A 22,724-nucleotide genomic window follows, 5' to 3' on the forward strand; every position below is an offset into this window, starting at 1 on the left:
GGCTGTTTGCTTTGCTTTTTGAAGCCTCTGCAATAAAAAAAACTTTGAAGTTCCATTATGTTTGATATATTTTAAGGATATTTTATATAATATTCAAATATTTTGCCTGGAAACTGGTCAATTGTTACCCTTACAAAATAGGAGGGTAAAATATGTGGTAATATTATATTACACTGGGGAACATTCATTAATATAGATACTCTTTTTGACCTCCCTTGACTCAACCCTGTACTTCCACGGCTCTGTCTGAACCCAAACAACGCACCCACACCACCCCGCCCTCTGATAGGCTGAACTCCCTCATGTCGTCATCCCCTTGCGACGCCCCCTCCGGACAGTTACCAGTACCAAAGACGTAGCCATCCATGGTAGCACACCCAGATGCCTTTCACCACAGCGCTACGGCCGGTGTAGTATGTGGAGGTCGAGGACACCGTCAGGTCTGTGCTGTACCCCGTCATGTCGGAGCTCTTCCCCACCCTCCTGCTGTGCCTGTACGGGTTCTTCTCTAACCTCAGACCCTCGGAGCCCTTCCTGACACATTTCCTCCTGGGTCCCGAGAAGAACCTCACGGAGACGCAGGTACGACGGGTCTAATTAAAGCTCTATTACTTCTTCAATTACAGAAGTGATGTTGGTAATAATGCGGTAATACAGGTGTGTCTATGTCTAATTTATATATGATACTACATTGTAGTATTAGGCTGTTATGATACTACTATAGTATTTACATTGTATGCTGTTAGTATACAATGTAAACAGTATTATGCTACTACTATTGACATTTTAGGATTCTGTTATTACAGTACTATTCATATTGTAGTATTATGATACTACTATTTAAATTGTAGTGTTATGATACTACTATTCACATTTTAGTATCATGCTGTTATGAGACTACTATAGTATTTGCATTGTAGTTTTATTCTGTTACGATACTAATATTTACATTGTAGTTTAATGCTTTATTATGATACTGGCCAAACCAGTGGCACTGTCAAACAGTGCCTTTTGGTCACGTTGTGGTTTTAGTGGGACTCAGTTTTGTGAATCGCATTATCCTGCAAGGAATGCCTTTGAGAAAAAGGTTTAATCTGAGTTAATCTGAAAATAATTGTTCCGGCTGTCAAGTGAGTCAGTGAGTTAATGCCTTGAGACTTTAGCACTACATTTGAGAAATCCTTCAACTTTTTGTTCCAAAAAAAATGTGAACTACTTATCTATCTATGATAGACCATATAAATGAATCGGGTCGAATTGAACACCTGCTACAATAAACCATTTGGCAGGTAAATAAAAAACAAGGTTACCTTAGGTAGAGCCCGACCGATGCCGATTCTGATATATTGGCCTTTATTCTATAAACAAATATATATATCTCATAGTGTTTGTAAAGTTTTCAAAGATATCACAGATTGATCAGAAACGGCTTATGTTTTTGCCGATATGAAAACTTTAGAATTGATGTAAGTTGATTAACCTGATGGTTAGTGAGGTCCCCCCTTCACTTTAGGCGTCTTTGAGTGTTATTAATTATTATTATTCTTCATGTTTAACCTCTGTTTTCCTTTTATTCCTAGTCTGTTTTGCATAGTTTTGAATGATGACTATATGCTCTGTAAGGTGACCTTGGGTGTCTTGAAAGGCGCCTCTAAATTAAATGTATTATTATTATTATTATTATTAACCTAAAGTTTTTATATCGGCAAACGCATACAACCGATCTGTGATCGGCCGATTAAACAGATCAACCAATAAATCGGTGGGACTCTTAAAGTTTCGGTCCCTCCTCCCCCTACAGGTGGTGAATGAGATCTACCCGGTGTGGACATACTCCTACCTCGCCCTCCTCTTCCCGGTCTTCCTCGCTACGGACTACCTCCGCTACAAGCCCGTCCTCATCCTCCAGGCAGCCAGCTTTGTGGCCACGTATGCGGTCCTGGTCTGGGGCCGCGGGGTGCCCGCTATGCAGGTCCTGGAGCTGGCCTTCGGCCTGGCCTCGGCCACCGACGTGGCCTACTACAGCTACATCTACAGCGTGGTGCGTGAGGGGAATACTAGACCACGTCAATTGTTTCTGTGTAACTACTAATATGGATGAAAGAAGATGTTTAAACGACCCCTCTAGGGTGAAACCACCACCAACACACAATGTAATTTGGTTCAGAAGCCCCTCGTAACATCTGACTTAGTATTCAGTTTGTGGGGTGATGTTTTTTGTATCAATATATTTTCTGTATTATTGTTAAGATAGTATTAGTGGTTATAGGTGACCAATGGAAAGCTGTGGCCAATGGACATGCTCCGTATTAGTTTGCGTTGGAATAAAAAGTCATCCTAATTTATAACAATTAGGGTGGTATGTTTAAGTAATGAACGTACAATAACATACAACAATCATAAAACAAACATACAATAGTCCGAGGCATAACATACAAACATCCGAGGCCTCAGATGTCAGTTCGCCCTAGCTCCGCAAGGAGAAGTCCAAAGCATGGGCAAAAGCAAGGACTTCTCATGCAGTGTTGCCAGGATGCTGAGAACAGCTCTGCCCCCCAATAAAACGATAGTATTGGTTAACCCGATGGTAAACTACAGATGAGGCTCCTCAGGATGTCATAAAGGGAAGGTCGTAGCCGTGCCCTATCTGTTGGAAACCCTGGCCTCTCGACCTTCCCGAGGGGTCAGGAAAACAGGCACATACCAACAAAGGGCAGCTAGAGAAACAGAATGTGAGAATATCATTAAAAGTAAATTAAATTACAACAAACACAATCATCCGAGGCTGTATTATTCACTAAACAAGCAATAAATCATTCGATAATAATATTATAGAATAATTTATTGCTTGTTTAGTGAATAATACAGCCTAGGATTATAGAGAGAGTAGTTTATATATTGACTGCTTCCAATGTCGTGTTGGTCATATTATATGACCAACACGACATTGGAAGTAGTCAATATATAAACTGCTCTTTCCTTTAGGCCAGGCCTGTGTTGAGATAAATTGATGCATGAATTGATATTGTTAAATCTTTATTTGACGATTGACTTACTAAATGGTTAAAAAAAGAATGAATAAAAAATAAACAAGAATCTTACTGATGTCAGTTACAGTAACAAATTACTTTTTTCTTTTTTAATCGCAGACTTTGTGATTTGCAAATGGCGTTCTATTACATCGGTACGTTGGTTTGAATTCGATTAATCGCTCCGCTCTAATTCCAGGTGCCGCCGGCAAGCTACCAGCGTGTGACGGGGTTCTGCCGCGGTGCCACCCTGCTGGGTTCGGCGGCGGGCTCGCTCAGCGGCCAGCTGCTGGTGTCACTGGCGGCCGTCAGGCTGCGGCGTCTGGTCGAGGCCACGCTCGCCGCCGCCGTGGTGGCGTTCACGGTGCCGTGGTTCCTGCCCATGCCCGGGAGGAGTCTGTTCTTCCACCGGAGCGGCGAGGAGGAGGGGGAGGCGACAGCGGAGGAGGAGGGGAGGAGTCGGAACGGGACGGCGATGGAGGGGGGGAGTCGGAACGGGACGGCGATGGAGGGGGGGAGTCGGAACGGGACGGCGATGGAGGGGGGGAGTCGGAACGGGACGGCGATGGAGGGGAGGACGCGGGGCGTCCAGGAGCGGTCGGACGACGCTGATAGCAAAGTCCCGCTCAACAGCCAGCGGGTGAGTTGGTTTGTACGTTTACATTCAGGGCGTTTAGCAGAAGCTTGTGTTGTGCCATTGTGTTGGGTTGTGTTGTGTTTTGTCATGTCGTGTCGCGTCAGGTAGTGTTGTTGTATTGTGTTGTGTCGTGTTGGTGGTGTTTAGCAGACACTTTTACCCAAAGCCTCTTACATCAAGTCCATTTGTCCGAAGAAAGAGAAACAACAATATATCTCTGTCGGTACAGTAAGGATGTTCATAGAACCAAGAGCCAAGCACTAACAATCACTAGGTTAACCCATTCCTCGTACACAACAAAGATAGCTAGGGTAAGATGCTATGCAACTAGGGACTATATCTAAGTACGACATACAATAATTACGTACATCAGGTGCCAGGATGTACAACATGAGCCTTTTGCGGAAGCTGGTGAGCGACTGCGATCCTGACATTGGCAAGGAGCTCGTTCCACAACCGCGGTGGACATCCTCAGCTCAGAGAGAAGGATCCTTCCTCCTTCATCCTTTCAGCTGATCGACCTCCTCTCCTCCACCTCCCCCCCACAGAGTAGAACAATAGCTACGGTTTCGCCACCTGGTGTTGCAACCTTAGAGCTGTTGTGAAACCGTCCCCGTAACGGCTCGGCTGTGTCTTTCAGGAAGTGGTTGCTAAGCTACGTCCAGAGTAGCACTGCAGGTGAGAGGAATCTCTTGGCCTCGCGGAAGTGGGTCGTAGTTCAGGGTGATCGTGAGATAGCTCTCTCTCTCTCTCTCCCTCTCTCTCTCTCTCTCACTCTCTCTGTCGCACAGCAGCGAATAAGTAAACTGAAATACAGTGCAACTTTCAAAGTTTTGTTTCGCCAAAATATGAATGGGTTAAAGGTCCCATGAAATGCTATTTTATGGATGCTTTAATGTAGGTATTAGTGGGCCACTAACACAGTATTCAAAGACGTTCCTGAAATTCAGCAGTGGTGCAGAGTTACAGCCACTCCGAGCCAGTCGCACATTGAGCTTCCCCCAAATGCGCTGTTTTGGTGTCTGTAGCTATAATGCAAATGAGGAGGAGCGAGGCAGGTCAAGGAGGAGGGTGGGGCTGTGGCCCTGAGCAGCTTGCAGCCACGGTACCATGCGCTCTTTACAGTGGATGTATCGCAATGGCGAGGCGCACACATCCTTTAGCCGTGTTCTGTAGATATTCTAGAACACATGGGAGTCCTGAAGCTCTATATCTAAATAATATCATATGATACATTGAGTTCAAGTACCTCAGGGTCTTGTTCGCGAGTGAGGGTACTATGGAGCGTGAGATAGGCCGGAGAATCGGAGCAGCGGGGGCGGTATTGCGTTCGCTTTACCGCACCGTTGTTACGAAAAGAGAGCTGAGCCGCAAGGCATAGCTCTCGATCTACCGGTCGATCTTCTATCCTCACCTATGGTCATGAGGGTTGGGTGATGACCGAAAGGACGAGATCGCGGGTACAAGCGGCCGAGATGAGTTTTCTCAGAAGGGTGGCTGGCGTCTCCCTTAGGGATAGGGTGAGAAGCTCAGCCATCCGTGAGGAACTCGGATTAGAGCCGCTGCTCCTTTACTTACTTAGAAAGGAGTCAGCTGAGGTGGTTCGGGCATCTGGCAAGGATGCCCACTGGGCGCCTCCCTTGGGAGGTGTTTCAGGCACGTCCAGTGGGGAGGAGACCTCGGGGAAGACCCAGGACTAGGTGGACAGGAGAGATTATATCTCAACACTGGCCTGGGAACGCCTCGGGATCCCCCCGTCAGAGCTGGTCAATGTGGCCCGGGAAAGGGAAGTCTGGGGCCCCCTGCTTGAGCTGCTCCCCCCGCGACCCGACCCCGGATAAGCGGATGACGATGAGGAGGAGGATGAGGATGATACATTGATATCTATATCATATAATATATATTATCACGGCCAAAAGCTGTGTGAGCCGATATTATGAATCTCAAATGACCGCGTTGGGTTCTCCGACGTTCGTGGTTCTTCCACGTCCACATCAATCTGAAGTAGACTGAACCGCGACATGGAGGAGAAGGGATTGTTGCCGGGCAGCGCTTAGGCACCTCCGCCTCCTGCAGCGCCGAGGCGTTGGTCCCTCGACAGCGGGAAGCGGGGCTCAAACGGGAGACATTCGCGGCCAACAATCCCTTTCTCCTCCATGTCGTGGTTCATGTTCTTGAGGGAGTCAAAGCCAAAGGTCCTTTCCCCCAATTCATTCTCAACCATGGCTGAGATAACCCCCACTACGAGTCTCGTTGTAGAAATACCAGAGACGAGAGTCCGACATGTTATGCGCCATAACACCAAAAGCAGAACGGTTATCCAAATAACAAGGAAGTGTACGCTTGCGTTACAGTCCTGGAGCTCTATATCTAAATAATATTGTTTAATCCATAGATATCTATATCATAGAATTCATATTATCACGGCCAAAAGCTGTGTGCTCCCCCAGACGATATTATGAATCACAAACGACTTCGTCTGGTTCTCCGACGTCTCTGGTTCTTCCACTTTCACATCAATCTGAAGTAGACTGAACCGCGCGCTGCCTGCTGCTGGCTGCCCGCTGCCGGGCGGTGGTGCTTCGCGGCGGTGGTGCCTCGCGGCAACCCGGTGGCATGTCGCAGTTCATGTACTTAAGGGAGTCTAAGCCAAAGTTCCTTTCCCCCAATTCCTTCTCAACCATGGCTGAGATAACCCCCACTACAGTCTCGTTATAGAAATACAAGAGTCAAAGAACCGACAGCAAACACTTGCATTATAGTGTCTGTAATCACACACACACACGTGGCGCTCGCACGGTCGTGTCTCATTTGCGGGCCAAATTCTCTGGGCGGGCAAGGCAGAGAAAGGGGAGGAGCTTAGATCCTTGATGACGACATATGGGACCACATTCCAAATCAGCGCGCTTAAGCCTCCGTTTTCTTCAAAGGCGAGCAGAACACATAGTGCTCGTTTTACACCGAACTCAAGTTTTAGCCACTGGGGGACCATAGGCAGGCTAGGGTTACTCATATTTATGTTAGAAAACCTCATAAAGTGAGATTTTCATGCTATGGGACCTTTAAAGTATTTTTCAGTTTTCCACACACACACACACACACACACACACACACACACACACACACACACACACACACACACACACACACACACACACACACACACACACACACAGACAGTCACAGTCACACACATACAAATTTTGTTGGATATTATTTCCAATAACAAGACGTCTGCCATTTGGTCCTCCACCCTCCAGGTGGACCCCAGGCAGCGCAGCAGCGGGCTGACGGAGGTGCTGCGGCTCCTCTGGAGGGACTTCCTGCGCTGCTACTCACAGCGCCCCCTGCTGGCCTGGTCAGCCTGGTGGGCGCTCTCCACCTGCGGGTACTTCCAGGTACAGTTCCTCCGCGCGTGCGTGCGTGCGTGTGTGTGTGTGCGTGCGCGTGTGTGTGTGTGTGTGTGTGGAATCAGAACGTCTCTACCTTTGACCTCCACCCTTCCAGGTGGTGAACTACGCCCAGGCGCTTTGGGAGAGGGTGAGGTCGCCCACGGACCTGGAGATCTACAACGGCTATGTGGAGACACTGGCCACCCTGCTGGGTGAGGGGGGTGGGGGTTGTGTGTGTGTGTGTTTGTTTCTGCTCACAATGTGAACGAGGCCTCAGTGACTTCACCAAAGTAGCAGTCAAAAAACAATGAGGCGCGAACAAAGTGTTAAGGCCGAATCATACCTCGAACGGACCCACTGACGGACGAAACGACCTCCGAGACCGGACGAAACGACACCCGGACCGGACGAAAGGGTTCCTATCCGTATTTACCTCAGAGTGTGAATGGGCCTTTAGTCGATAGTTCTCTGTGAGCTAGTCCCGCATTATTAGCGATTACCAGACATGGGGGACTCGAGTCACATGATTTGACTCGAGTCGCAAATTTGAGGACTTGAGACTTGCTTGACTAACACTGATAAAAGACTCGACTTGACTTTGACTTAGTGTTCATGACTTGAGACTTGACTTAGACTTGAGACAGATGACTCGAAATGACTTTTTTAAAGTTAGATTAAAGGTTGGATATGGGATTTGCGATACGCCAGCAGATTTTTTAAAATACACAACTCAAATGGTCCTACCCCCTCTCCTTCAACGCTGACTCTGACTCCACCCATTCCAAGTACATGGATGCGCAATCACGCACGAGCGCGAACACAGATGCGCGAGAGTGAGCCAGGCTAGCTAGGTTGGAGTTTAGGGTGGTCTTCTAGAGCTAGGTCAAAATGTGGCTTAGCTAGTTAGCTAGCTCCAGTAGCTACCGCAGGATAACAACAAACAGAAGCTTACTCTGGGTCACGAGCTTTGAGTACGTGCACGTGCACGAAGGGGTCACTCGCGGGGAGCGGGGGAGGGGGAGTGCGACCGTTTGATTGACGTACTTACTGTCCAATGCCACTCGGTGGTTCTGAAAATCATTGGCTGGAGTTTTTCGAGCCCTGCCCGTTCCACAGATGATTGACTTGTTTAATTTTCATGTCAGTAGGCTACTTCTAACTCAGTGGCTGTAAGTGGGTTATGATAAGGATTTCAAGTAATGTTCAAGTAAAATTACACCGTCAGAGCCAGAGCGTCAGACTGGGCTGTTCTCAGCATACCGCAAAAAAATGAAGAGGGTTCAAGGTCCAGTCCCCAAATTCAGTTGAACCACTACCTGGACATTTCTGATGGACAGAGCTGCCTTCAGTTTTGGGCCATGAACAGGCGCATCCTCCCCTCTTTGTTCAAGGTGGAGGTAAGAGTTATGGCAGTCCCTGCATCAAGTGCACCTGTTGAACGTGTGTTCAGCCATGGTGGGGTGATAATGTGACCCCATCATTCACAACTCAGTGACAAAGTACTGTCAAATTATATTTTTTGCAAATGCAATGCATTGTAAGTCGATGTATGTTGCGAGGCAGCAAGATTGCTACCAGCTTTCAGGCTTGTGTATTACTATTTCCCCTTCCTACAGTATGTGTATGTGATATTACTTTTGAAATATTATTTTTTTCATGTCTGATGGCATGTGTTGCAAATAATATTCTACAACATGTAGGGAGATTGAGTGATTGACTTGAACTGTTCTCGTATACAGCCACCTAGAGGTTCTATTTGATTCTGTTCATAGGTTGGAGGTAATGATCATAAAAACATTTTCAAACTATTCACATAATGGTTTTGGAATGTTTTGAATACTTTGTTATTGTTAATGTTAAGACATTGTTATTGTTAATGTTGAAATAAAACTCAACTTATGAACCACTCTCTTTACCGATTTTTAAATGTGGAAACTGGGTTAGATCATCCGATTTTTGTATGACTTGACTTGTGACTTGCTTAACCTGAGCAATGACTTGACTTGTGACTTGCTTGATTCTCACCACAGTGACTTGAGGCTTGCTTGTGACTTGCACATGAGTGACTTACCCCCACCTCTGGCGATTATCTCAAGGTTAGCGCTATGCTCAGACTCCATCCGTCTGGAGACCTTGACTGAATCAAGCAGAAGGGTGAGGACACACGGACAAGCAAGCGTCCCGGCCACACAACCCCAGACTTCTCCTTCTCTAGATGATCACCATAGACTAGGGCCCGACCGATATTGATTTTTGAGTGCCGATGCCGATGCCGATTATTTTCAGAGAAAAATTACGATTCCGATTTGATCGGCCGATTAAAAAAAAAGAAAAAAAAAAGCCTATAAAACGTAGTTTTTGATACCTTAAATATACTTTAAACACTTTTGACGAATATGTGAATTGAATGCAGAACCTTTGAGTGTTTTGGAATACATTTACAGTCAAAAATGAGTGTAATGTAAAATGTAAAATAAATAACTAACTCCCAATGTGCTGCGCTCGTGAGCAGTGACTAACACGTGCGTGCTGAGCAGTATGGTCTCACCGTTAGAGTCTACAGTATAACAAATTAACATGGCCTGGGACCTAAAGAAAAACAGGCACAACATGCTCAAACAACGCGTCTTGTGTACATTGGTGAGGTGAGCGAGCAGCTGCCTGAGCGAGCGTGCTTTCATGTTGTACGGTAAAATTCAATCTCCAGCTAAAGTTGTTAGTTAGCAAGGCGAGTAGGAGCGCAATCTGCAGGATACTAAGCGCAATAACATTAAAAAAATAAAATAAAAAAAAATCAGTTGTAATCGGCGTCTTTTTGGCCGATGCCGATTATTTTCAAAAAGTCTATAATCGGCCGATTAAATGGGCAGGCCGATTAATCAGTCGGGCCCTACCATAGACACTTTCAAACGGCATGTAATGGCTGATCACACTCACAATCGTGTTATATCACAGTTTAGGGGTACAGCTGGGCCACCTGTCTCACACCCCCCCCCCCCCCCCCCCCCCCCCCCAGGTGCCATGGCGGCCCTGGCGGTGGGCTCGGTGCAGGTCAGCTGGGCCACCTGGGGCGAGGTGGCGCTCTGCCTGTTCTCTGCCGTCATGGCCGCCTGCGTCTTCACCATGGACCTGGTGCGCCACGTGGGCGTGTGCTACGGCGCCTACGTCCTGTTCCGCACCGCCTACATGTTGCTCATCACCGTCGCCACGTGAGTCCCGCCGCAACCCTCCGCAACGACGTTGTAGTCCCCGGCAACCGCGTCAGCATCAGTGTGGATGCTTTATCCAGTGGCCACTTGAAGGACTTTAAAAGATTGCCTAACTTTCACCCATTCATACACAAACATTCACGCATTCATACACTCATTCATGCACACATTCACCCGCTCATTCATATACGCATTCACACATTCACCAATTCGCCCATTCATACACACATTCACCCATTCCCACACACGTTCACTCATTCATACACACATTCACCCGCTCATCAGTGGAGTAATGCTCTGATCCAAACACCCTGACCTACCTGCCCCCTTATACGCTTGCTGCTAGCATTCCGCTAATTAGCGTCCAAGCTAGAGATTCTCAAATAGCTAGCCTAACGCTCCGCCTCCCTCACTCTTCACCCAGGTTCCAGATCGCCGCTAGCCTCAGCATGCAGCGCTACGCGCTAGTGTTCGGCGTCAACGCCTTCGTAGCGCTACTGCTACAGTCGGTGCTAACACTGGTGGTGGTGGACACGGCCGGGCTGGGCCTGGACGTCTTCTCCCAGGTCGGAACCTCGCAGTCAGGATACTTAACTGACTTCTGCAGGATGGCTAATCTAATATGATCGTATGGTTGTGCACAAATTGAGTCGTTACTAAGGGTGCTAGCTTGCTAGTTCTATAATGGGAAGCTAAAGTTGGCTAGCATAAATGAGCTTGCTACTACCATGATGGACAGTGTAAAATTTGCTAGCTACTTCTAATGCACTTTGTGGGTTTGTTTACATTTATAACATGTTACTTTTGCAGGCTGTGCGTGGCCAATTTATTTTTGTCAAAAGTTATATGTTATAAAAGTTTTCGCAGGTTCTATTGCATATTCTCATCAACGGAAAAACGTTATTCTTGTGCCTCAACAGTTCCTGATATACGGCTGCTATTTCGCCGCCATCGCCGCCATCTTCCTCCTGGCTGCCCTTTCCAAGATGGCCTCCGGGAGGCGTTCAAAGACTCCGGCGGTACCGGGAGAAACCGACTCCGACACCCGAAGTCTGCCCTACTGAGCTCGTACGGGCCTCATAGCAATGACATCACAGTGCCTGTATGTTAGGTAGCTAGTTTGTTAGCTTAGCATCGGTTAAGATCAGCCCGAGTTACGGCTATACTTATTCACTTTTTCGACAAATGTCGGAATATTTTCATGGCATAACGTGCCAGCCCTTGTCAACATACGCACTAAAGAATATTACGCCTTCACTTCGTAGAGAACGGCTTGATAATCACGGGTATGTCGGTTATTCAACGGCGATCGTAAAGCATTTATGTTAAAGGTTAGGTACGGAATTCTCTTTTTGGCCATTTTTGCAAAATTACTTGAAATCCTTATCATAACCCACTTACAGCCACTGAGTTATAAGTACTGCTGACATGAAAATTAAACAAGTCAATCATCTGTGGAACGGACAGGGCTCGAAAAACTCCAGCCAATGATTTCCAGACCCACCGAGTGGCATTGGACAGTAAGTACGTCAATCAAACGGTCGTACTGCACTCCCCCTCCCCCCGCGAGTGACCCCTTCGTGCACGTACTCAAAGCTTGTGACCCAGAGCAAGCTTCTGTTTGTTGTTATCCTGCGGTAGCTACTGGAGCTAGCTAACTAGCTAATGGCTCGCTCTCTCGCTCGTGCATGATTGCGTGTCCATGTACTTGTAATGGGTGGAGTCAGAGTCAGCGTTGAAGGAGAGGGAATAGGACCATTTGAGTTGTGTATTTTTAAAATCTGCTGGCGTTTCGCAAATCCCATGCCCAACCTTTAAGTAAGACGACTTTATATAAATACGGTTCTTTGGCAAGGGCCACGTTTGGCCACACCCCATTGGCCGAAATACCTCAGGCCTCCTCTGATTGGCCGATTAATCCCCAATCACAGTGAAAAGCACATATTACGGGAGACGGGACAAGAATGTTGTCAAACTGAATCAGAATTCAAAATGGTTCAGAATTCTCTCAATCGTGAATAGTCTAAATAGATTTGGATCGACGTACAATGCACGTGGACCGGATGGTTCTTGTAGAGGGGCGATTTGTCCCTCATGTTACAGTATAAGATTGTTCTGTTTCTGTGGTGACTTGAATTTGCTGCGTTAACGTTTTCGTTGTTTTTTAAAGCCTGCTGAACTTGATGTATGAATGGTTCCGGAATGATCTCTAATCCAATATGGAGGCCTACGGTTTATTATTCAAGGAATTCTGCTACTCGAATACGAACCAAGTGCCTGAAAATATATAACTGTAATCGTAAAATCTGTCAGCTGAAACCTCATGACTGAGAAATTTAAATACATTTTAGCTGCAACAGTTGACCAAAGAAGGACCAAATACATAGATCCATAAAATTAAAATAATTCATTATTTCTGGTCCAACCAACAAATTGTGATTATAAATAATAAGTGTTGCTTAAAACTTAATAATAAAACCTAAAAGCACTGAATAGTTGTTATATATTGGGAGTCATCAGACCACTTGGAGCTACTGGCGGAAACGTTTCTTAATTAAATTATAATACAATTTGGAATTATGTTCAGAAAAAATCCAATTATAGGACTATGCAATTTCACATTTCGTGAACAGAAGATGCATCTGTATGATGTAAAATTTCCCGTATGATTATTTTAATTATACTTTTTTCCGTAACAGAGTTGTATTCCATTTATTAGTATTTTCCAAATCTGGGTCCAATGCTGTGAACTGGCCTGTGAAACTCGGCTGCACTTTTAGATATATCTTCGCTGAAGCCTGACTAAACTTGTAGATAACATGGGAGTAAACTGAAAATTATTTTTACATAGTTTATATAAGATGGAGATACTGTAGAAGCACTGTACTATGTTGTTGATACTTAAAATGTAGCATTGCTACGTCGCTTAAGTTTAACCACAACCTGTTCCTTTTCTTCAACTAAGAATTGTGTTTTATGGCAATCGTTTTCATTTATATATTCTATGGTTTTGTTTCGGAAAGCCAAATGTGTATTTTTAGAGATGTCGTTGTGAATAAAGATTTTTAACTAAATGACAAGTTGTTGTTTTTTAAAACGTATTTTAACATTAATATGATTGAATGAAGGACAAATTCCTTGTTCCAGCCACACGTATCCAATCATTTATCTGTGTGAGAGCACACATTTGAGCATAGTTATTTTCATGGTTTTATCGATAAAACTAGATAAATATACTTTCATCTGGGCCATTGATCCTACTTTCATTGATTTTACGCACCTTCAGTGAGATGCTTATAATCGATGTCAGTTGGTTTTATTAGTATAAATACATAAATATATCTCACACAACTTTAAATTGGGCCATGCGATAAGGCAATGGTTTTAACACATTCCTTCATACAATCAGAAGTTCAAAGGCACCTTTTAAACCAAGTCTATTGGATGCAGCCACAAGGCTGTAAAAGATCAATATAAAACAATCTACAAAATGAGTTCACAACACGTCAAACGTGACAAACAAAACTATTATAAATACATTCTGTCGTCATACAAACTGCTGCTAAAAAAACCATACACATTGCACATATCTATAAATAAAATCGACTTTTGTTCACAACCTCAAGTTTTAGGGTTTCTAATTTGCTTGAGTCACGAAACCTGACTTCAATAAGCAGCCTTAGAATATGTTCTGTACTCGGAGCTGTTTCATTTAATCTTCTTCCATATATTGAGCCCACTCACAGACACACCTGGTCGCACTTTTGTCTATCCACATTTGGAGAAGATCTTGAGACACCTTCTGATTGGCTTGAGTCACATCGCGAAACCTGACATCAATAAGAAGTCTCAGAATAAGTTTCATTTCATCTTCTACCATACATCAACCCCATACACACTTTTTCTAGAACATTTCTATTTGGCTCACAAATCTTAAAACCCATCGACTTTGAAGCGCTGTTGAGACTCGATCGATGGACGTTTGGAGCCGACCCTGAGCCGGTTGGACATCTGCTTGTGCTTTGAGTTCCTGTCCTGATTGTTCTAGTCTGTTCTAGTCTGTGAGGTGCGGATCTCAGTGCATCTGTTGTGTTCTTCCTCTTTGGCACCGGAGTCACATTCTGCATCGCCTGATCGGCGAACCAGTCCCTGGTCAGACCAGAGTCTGAGCTTACAGTACTCTGATTATACTCTTGTACTTATATGAGTACTTATTCCACCCTAGTACTTAAACTCACCCTAGTACTTATTCTAACATAGTGCTCATTCTTCTCTAGTGCTTATTCTACATTCTGCTTATAGTACTTATCTAGTACTTGCTACGTGCTCAGAAAAACACAAATCTTCCTTTTGGCTGTCTTGACAGAAAAACAAGAAAAACATAAATAAATCCTAAAGGCCAAACCACTGCACTCCTACAGAGCAGACAGACAGCTCAGTGCGATGCTACACGTGTGGGCTTCAGTGAGGACTGGTTGTCGGGTGGTGCTGGTGGGGGCGTAAAACACCCTGCTACTCCTCTTCCTCGATCTCCGCTCCCGACCCCTCCACCTCTGCCTGATCTAGAAGACCCCAAAACAAGGACAGCCCAACCCAGAAGGTTATGAAACGTTCAGCATGTCAGACGGTTTCACACACCGACGGCGGCGTCGACCCCTCAGGGCGACAGCCAGCTGGTCAGGAGCAGTCAGCGTGAGGCGTCTCGCTCAGGGACACCTCGACACTCTGAACTGGCGATATGATTATGATGCAATGAGTGGTCTGAGGCCCGCCTCGTCTGGAGGAGACCGTGGGCGAGGCGTGACCCCGGGTGAGGAGTGTCTGGCGTCACACACACTCCTCTACCCTGACACAGCGGGGGGTCGGTGGTGGGGGGGTGCTTGTGGGGGGGTCACCTGGTCTGAAGGCGCGGTTGAGCGAGGCCAACATGCGCAGCATGAAGGAGGCGGGGACAGTGATGGTGTTCCTGGTCTCCTCCAGCATCACCTCGTTACGGCACAGCAGCTAGACACAAACACACACACACACACACACACACACACACACACACACAAACATTTATATACACACACACACACAAACATTCGCACATACAGAGGGACACACATTAACACACACAGAGGGAGACACACTCACACACACACACAGACGGAGATACACACACGTTAACACAAACAGAGGGGGAAAAACACACACAAATGTTAGCATTGAGATTAAACAAACGTTAAGAACATTTAGCAGACGCTTTTATCCAAAGTGACCTACAATAAGTAAATTCGTCATAAGAAGTAAAACAAACAATATATCGCTGTCGGTACAGTAAAGATGTTCATAGAACCAAGTGCAAGTACCGTACTAACAATTGCTGGGCTAACCCATGCCCTGTATACAGCAGTGATAGCAGCTACTGCAGATGCTAAACAATTAAGTACTGGGCACGGGAGCCAGCCCAGGGAGCCGGGAGCGTGCCCAGGGAGGGGCTCACCTCCTGGGCCAGCTGGCGGTCGAAGGCGGGGCGTCGCTCCGTGGGCGACCACAGCTTTATGTTGTTGTCTATCCCCGAGGTGGCGAGCACTGAGGGGGCGGGACGCATACACACACACACACACACACACACACAAGCACACACAGGGTGTAAATGAATGGTCATCTGACGGGTATGGTCACAAATGACAGCAATGTGAATTCTGTCAAATTCTGTGTGTGTGTACTCAATTAACCGAGAGAGAGAGAGAGAGAGAGAGAGAGAGAGAGAGAGAGAGAGAGAGAGAGAGAGAGAGAGAGAGAGAGAGAGAGAGAGAGAGAGAGAGAGAGAGAGAGAGAGAGAGAGAGAGAGAGAGAGAGAGAGAGAGAGAGAGAGAGAGAGAGTGTGTGTGTGTGTGTGCGTGCGCACTTAATTAACCCTGTGTGTGTGTTGGGGTGGAGTTTGTCTGTTTGTGTGTTAGGGTGGGAGTTGTGTGTGTGTGTGTGTTAGGGTTGCGAGTGTGTGCGTTTGTTAGGGTGGTGGGTGTGTTAGGATGGTGTGTGTGTGTGTGTGTGTGTGTGTGTGTGTGTGTGTGTGTGTGTGTGTGTGTGTGTGTGTGTGTGTGTGTGTGTGTGTGTGTGTGTGTGTGTGTGTGTGTGTGTGTATTAACACTGTGTGTGTGTTAGGGTAGAGTTCGTCTCTGTGAGTGTGTGTCCGTCCGTCTGTGCGGATTGGTGAGGGGTCTAGGGGTCCGGGTGTGTGTGGGGGGTACAGGCTGACTCACTTGGTTCATAGGGGTGCGGCTGCAGGCAGTTGACCACGTGCTGGTCGGCCTCCAGCAGCATCACCAGCTCCGCCCCGTAAGGCCCCTCCCCCCCGAGAGGCCCCTCCCCCTTGCGGTCCCAGACGAACACGTGGCCGCAGTCCGAGCCACTCAGTACGAAGCGATCGCCCCAGAAGCACGCCTCCTTGGTCTGGGGTGGGGGGGGGGGGGGGAAGAACACACATATATTACAAAACGGACAGGAACATACACACACACACAGAAACGTAGACACACACAAATTGTAAGTCTATATATATACTTCAATCAATAAGCTGGTTAATAAGTAAGAATCCTTTACTTGATCGATTTGAATCGTGGATATATTACTTCACTTTAGCACAAAAAGACTTCAAAACAAAATAGAAATCAAACTGGTCCATATGAAGGAGTTTGGTCCAAGCCCTCCCCCTGGTGACCAGACCGAAGCGTTACACCCTAAACCTCCCGCTCTCGCAACGCATCCAAACCATCATGGGCATTCCAAATTAGAAGGGCTAAACGTGACCGAATCTTAAATTGTCAGGCAGAAGTGTGATCAAAAATCTCACTCTCTCACACTAAGAGAGAGAGTGAGAGTCACCGATCAAACAATGAAGAGATCTCTCTCTGCCTCTGACTCGCACTCTCTCAAAGACAACGTCTCTCACACACATACAGTCTCACACACACACACACACACACACACACACACACACACACACACACACACACACACACACACACACACACACACACACACACACACACACACACACACACACACACACACACAAAGAGACTCTCTCACGTCCACCAGCGAAAGTGAGCGAGCGGTGAGCAGTGTAGGACCACAGATCACCGGAGACCCCTGTATGGGCCCCCGGGGGCCCCCTCTCACCAGGGTGCGTGAGTTGCGGTGGCCCCTGAAGACGGTGTGGGCGGCTGGCCGGCCCAGGCGCCGCGTCTCGCTCTCCTCCAGCTCCCGGCGTTCCCTCCGCCGTCGGAAGATCTCCTGGATGTGGGCGGCGGCCGACCGCCTGGGGGAGGGAGAGGGGAGGGGTTAAGGGGGAGTGTGTGTGGAGATGTATTATAGGTGTCTGTGTACATGGATGCGTTTATGTATGTTAGGGTTTGTGAATGTGTGAGCTAGGGTGGAGTGTGTGTTTGTGAGTGTGTGAGCTAGGGTGGTGTGTGTGTGTGTGTGTGTGTGTGTGTGTGTGTGTGTGTGTGTGTGTGTGTGTGTGTGTGTGTGTGTGTGTGTGTGTGTGTGTGTGTGTGTGGTTAGGGTGCGTGGATGTGTATACGAGTATGCTTTAGGGTGGTGTGTTTGTGTGTTTTTGTTAGGATGTCAGTTGTGTGGGTGGATATCTTAGGGTGGTGTGTGAAGATGTGTACATTAGTGTGCGTGCACCTGGATGTGTACATTAGGGTGTGTGGATTTTTGGTATGTGTTTATGAGTGTGTGCGTATTGATGTGTATCAGTTAGGGTGGAGTTGTGTGCGGTTGGTGTGTGTGCGTGGCTCTGTTTATGTGTGTTGGGGTGTGTATATGAGCCCAGTGTAGCATTCAGCGGCTTGGCGGGGGGGGTGCTAGTTAGCTTCTTAGCTAGTCAGACCAACCCAGGAGCATGCAGTGGCTAGGGGGGGAGCTAGTTACCGTAGCACTCGCTCCCCGACGGCCGACCCCCGCAGGTTGAACCTGTGGAACAGAGACACAACATCCCTGACCCAACATCACACATTCAGTCACAGCTCAGCCAGCCAGCACAATGCTTAGTCAATTCTCGGTTGCTCGTTTCCAAAACGTTTTCAACACACTCTATCACCTAAATCGATAATCACAAACGTGGATATGGTCTCAAGAGTCACTTGTTCAGAGTTCACCTGGACTATGCATAGCCTCCCCCCTTCCCCCCCACACCCCTCTGATGCACTTATCGTATGTTGTACGTCCTGGCTCTTAATCTATTCACTTATTGTATGTCATACTTAGTCATAGTACTTACTTGTGTAGCACCTTATCCTATCTATCTGTGTTGTATACGGGGAATGCGTTAACCTAGTGATTGTTAGTGCTGTACCGACAGCGATATATTGTTGTTTCTCTTTCCTCCGACAAATGGTCTCTGGGTAAAGGCGTCTCCTAAACACCCTGAATGTAAATGTAAATGTATTATTGGATGCGGTTGCTAAGAGACCTGGTCCAAAGCCAGACAGTACATACCCGCTCCCCCAACCGGGGCGGGGCTGTCCCTGGGCTGTCTCCTCCTCCTCCTCCACCCCCCTGGACCCTACCCGGCCCTCTCCGACACCCTGGGGGGGGTTCTGGGACTGCCCGGGACCGGTCCTTGGGGAGGAAAGAACCACATCAGAATAAAACAATCCAACATTAACAAAAGAAAACGACATGCTCAAAGTGTCCTGGAGGAACATTGGATATTGTTTTTTCAAATAAGAGAACACCCTGTTGTGGTTATTTCTTATTCCAAAAACAGTTTTGAGAGTTTAGGTCCTTAAGGTACGGCCACACTGAACGCGTTACGCGCATTCACACCAAATGCGATGGGGCGACAAGATCTCATACAAAGTGAATGTAGAGACCCGTATCAGGCCAATTTTTCGCGAGAGTAAACCGCCGACAAGTTTTGATTTGTCGCGCCACACTTTCGCTGTGCACAGGCGAGCGCGTTCACAAGGATTTGTGCCGCGACAAATTCGCTCGAGTTTAAATATTTCAACTTTGACGCGAATTTCGCGTGATGACCGCCAATCAGCGTTCAACAGCGTGGCCACTGAGTGACATGTCTAACGTAACAGCCAATCAGCGTTCAACCGTCAAACTCAGTGCAGTGCAGTCCGGGGTGAACTGCAGCATGGAGGAGAAAGTGATCGTTGCGGTTTGCGACTCCCGGCGTTTGTTTACCGGCGTTGGTTTCCGGTCTTGTGTGTTCCAACGGTTTATTAGGTAGGCCTATCTATAAATCTCTGTCTAATCAATACTTCATTCACTGCCTCTTCCGTGGTCATTACAATATTATGAATAGACTGCGTCGGGTCCTCCGACATCTCTCCCTCTTCCACAAAAGGTAAAGACATGCAATGGTGGTTATCTTGTTGTGGCGCGACAAATGCGACAAAAATTGCACAGCGACAGATTATGATTTGTGGCGTGACAAAACTTCGGCGACAACGCGAACGGGCGACAAATGTCGCATTTGGTGTGAACGCACAGTGGCAGGGGTAGAATATCAGCATTTTTGCGTAGGGAACCATTGGTTTAGGCGCGTAGATGCGTTACACGCGCAATAGCAGCGCGTTAGGCGCGTTAGACACGTTTTTACGCACCTAAATAATGTGCCCAACGCACCTACGCGGCCAACGCACCTAGGCGCGGAGTAAAAAAATTGAAATTTTAACGCTCCTACGCGTGACGCTTAGCTGCGATAGCCAATCAGCGTTGAGCTTGACCCGTCGTCACTGGCAGAGAGACGGAGGACAGGCGCTCCGCAGCGCTCCACAGCTGATATGGAGCGCCTGTAGTTGGTGTCCTGACGGGAGATCCTGGAACCAACCCGGGCTAGCAGGACATCGAACATGGCCCCAGTCAACTGAAAATACCGCTGGAACTGGCCGTCATCCAGGCGGAGTTCCTGTAGGAGGTGGTGAAACTCACCCGGCTGTGAGCGCCTACGGAGGATGTCATGCACCCAAACACGACGGAGTTTGGGTTTCCTACTCTCCTCGAACTCCCACAACAAATACAGCGCAGCGATGGTGGTGATCTCAGCCATGTTTGTGGAGCAAAAGAAAAGTAGCGGGGGAAAATACGTTTTTGGCGGGCTCATCTAGCTGCGTAGGCGCGTTAGGCGCGTTAGGTGCGTTGAACCATTTTTGTGACATACAAAGATCAAGATCACATCACATCTACAAAGATCAAGCGGCAGGTCAGGCGCGTTACGCACGTAATCCTACGCGTGTAGTGCGTTCAGTGTGGCCATACCTTTAGTGTAGTATAGTGTACTGTAGTGTAGTATAGTGTATTGTAGTGTACTGTAGTATAGTGTAGTATAGTGTACTGTATTATAGTTTACTGTAGTGTAATATAGTGTACTGTAGTGTAGTGTGCTGTAGCGTAGTATAGTGTAGTGTACTGTACTGTAGTATAGCGTAGTATAGTGTAGTGTACTGTATTATAGTGTACTGTAGTCTAATATAGTGTACTGTAGTGTAGTATAGTGTACTGTAGTATAGTGTAGTATAGTGTACTGTATTATAGTTTACTGTAGTGTAATATAGTGTACTGTAGTGTAGTGTGCTGTAGCGTAGTATAGTGTAGTGTACTGTACTGTAGTATAGCGTAGTATAGTATAGTGCACTGTATTATAGTGTACTGTAGTGTAGTGTACTGTAGTATAATGTACTGTAGTGTAGTGTAGTATAGTGTACTTTAGTGTAGTATAGTGTAGTATAGTGCACCGTAGTATAGTGTACTGCAGTGTAGTATAGTGTAGTATAGTGTAGTATAGTGTAGTGTAGCATAGTGTAGTAGTGTGGTGTAGTAGGGTGTTGGAGGTACCAGCCCAGCTGGATGCTGCTTACTGAGGTCCCCTGTGTACTGTAATATAGCGTAGTGTAGTATAGTGTACTATAGTATCGTGTACTGTAGTATAGATTGTGTAGTATTGTTGTAAATTCCCTATAGTTTGTAATATCGTATCGTATAATATATAGCGTTATTTCTATTCAGGCACTTTGGGCAGCCCAGGTAGCGCCGTAGGGTCCTAGAGTTACGAGTTGTACGGGGCTGCGCCAGAGCTCGTTGCGCGCGACCGCTTAACACGCCATGACAGAGAATGCGTTCGTGAAGAGTGAGTAATATTGAACTACGTGTATCTACGTTATATAAATGTTATATACATTCCGTAACTCGGTTCCTTATAGTAGCCGTGATTTGTGTGGTTCTGTTACTGTGTTAATTGATTTACTCACGAACTGGGTAGCTAGTGTATTAGCCTGCATCTCGTGTAGCACGTGTGCGTCACGCAGCCGCACCATGTCGGCCGTTATATTGCACTATTGCATTATTGTGTTAACGTGTGCATGTGGCAGCTATTTATGCCAGTTATGTTTAGATAGCATTTATGAGATGTTGTTAGTACTAGAGCCCGGTGTTTTAGTAGGTAAATCTAGTAATAACTATTTGTCTATTTCTTATTCTGTCTTACAGAAAAACCATTCCTACATCATTCATTTATTCATACATCTGTTCATCCATTCCGTCATTCATTCGGTTGCTTATTGAAGCCATCATTGATATCATTCGTCTGCAAGAGATATAAACATCCTGAACTGTTCCCTGTGTATGCGTCTACTCTCTGACCGGAGTTACCGTCCTGGATAAAGTGATCCAAGCAAACACACACATACATTTTACAATATTGGTCCTTCGAACCGGAATACTTCACCCACGACGGAGCCATGGACGCACAGAGAACAGCAGCAGCCGAAAGCGGAACACAAGGACGAGGAAGGCCGCGACAACTTCCAGCACACATGCAGGGCTATCAGGTCAGCTTACCACAGTCCCTCATGCCTTATACTGCCTCCTTCAAAGACGACATTGAGAGCGCCAGCGCACAGCAGCTGCGGTCACTCAGCCTGCAGACCGAGTCTGCCGCTACAGGTGACCAGCTATACACCGCGCTCGGGCCCCCTCCCTGTCCCTTTTCGCCAGGAGCAGTCGACGATAAGGCGAGTCAATGGGACTTAGCATCGGATGCTAGCAGTCTGCCCAGCCACCAGCACGTGTCTGTGGGGCTCCAATCGCCACCCACCTCCGAACAGAGCCGCTACAGTCGGCACTTAACAGAATACAGCTTCGATGCAAGCGGACCAGGTCCTCCTACGCAACAGCACACGCCATATACTGGTCTAGGTGTCCCGTCGAACCAATCACCTTGGTTGGACCCCCAACCAGACAGCCGTGTTATTCAGCAGCAGTCGTTATCCCCCCAGCCGGGACCATCTACCCAGCCTCAAGATAAGCTGTCGCTAACATCGTCGCTGTGCACAACAACCGCAGTATTGCGGTCTCAAACAGGTTGTACACTAGGCCAAAGGCAGCAGAGCTACACGTTGACTCAGTCCCTGCCATCAACAATAACTTCTGCACCGCTATTCGGAGCAGT

General features: G+C 47.0%; 2 protein-coding genes across 3 annotated transcripts in view; one reads left to right on the forward strand and one right to left on the reverse strand.

Annotated features, from left to right (window-relative positions):
* Positions 1-328: 328 nt before the first annotated feature.
* Positions 329-14,166, forward strand: slc19a2 (solute carrier family 19 member 2). Its single transcript, XM_056594712.1, has 9 exons — positions 329-582; positions 1,802-2,041; positions 3,229-3,462; positions 3,571-3,669; positions 6,927-7,064; positions 7,174-7,270; positions 10,075-10,267; positions 10,692-10,833; positions 11,188-14,166. Exons 1-9 carry the CDS (start codon positions 460-462, stop codon positions 11,329-11,331), a joined length of 1,410 nt encoding a protein of 469 aa, XP_056450687.1. The 5' UTR covers positions 329-459; the 3' UTR covers positions 11,332-14,166.
* LOC130386672 (DDB1- and CUL4-associated factor 6-like) overlaps positions 10,722-22,724 on the reverse strand; it is a 30,009-nt gene continuing 18,006 nt past the window's right edge. The window contains exons 11-17 of one of the 2 annotated variants that reach the window (XM_056595690.1): positions 18,761-18,883; positions 18,194-18,259; positions 17,435-17,573; positions 16,516-16,705; positions 15,753-15,841; positions 15,163-15,271; positions 10,722-14,829 (exon numbers count right to left, since the gene is read on the reverse strand). In XM_056595690.1, the coding sequence (XP_056451665.1) occupies positions 14,780-14,829; positions 15,163-15,271; positions 15,753-15,841; positions 16,516-16,705; positions 17,435-17,573; positions 18,194-18,259; positions 18,761-18,883 (766 nt within the window). In that variant the 3' untranslated portion in view covers positions 10,722-14,779. The remainder of the gene's footprint in view (positions 14,830-15,162; positions 15,272-15,752; positions 15,842-16,515; positions 16,706-17,434; positions 17,574-18,193; positions 18,260-18,760; positions 18,884-22,724) is intronic. The other variant, XM_056595691.1, reaches the window with a different exon arrangement.

The sequence above is a fragment of the Gadus chalcogrammus genome, chromosome 7, assembly GCF_026213295.1.
Source record: "Gadus chalcogrammus isolate NIFS_2021 chromosome 7, NIFS_Gcha_1.0, whole genome shotgun sequence".
Taxonomy (NCBI): Eukaryota; Metazoa; Chordata; class Actinopteri; order Gadiformes; family Gadidae; genus Gadus; species Gadus chalcogrammus.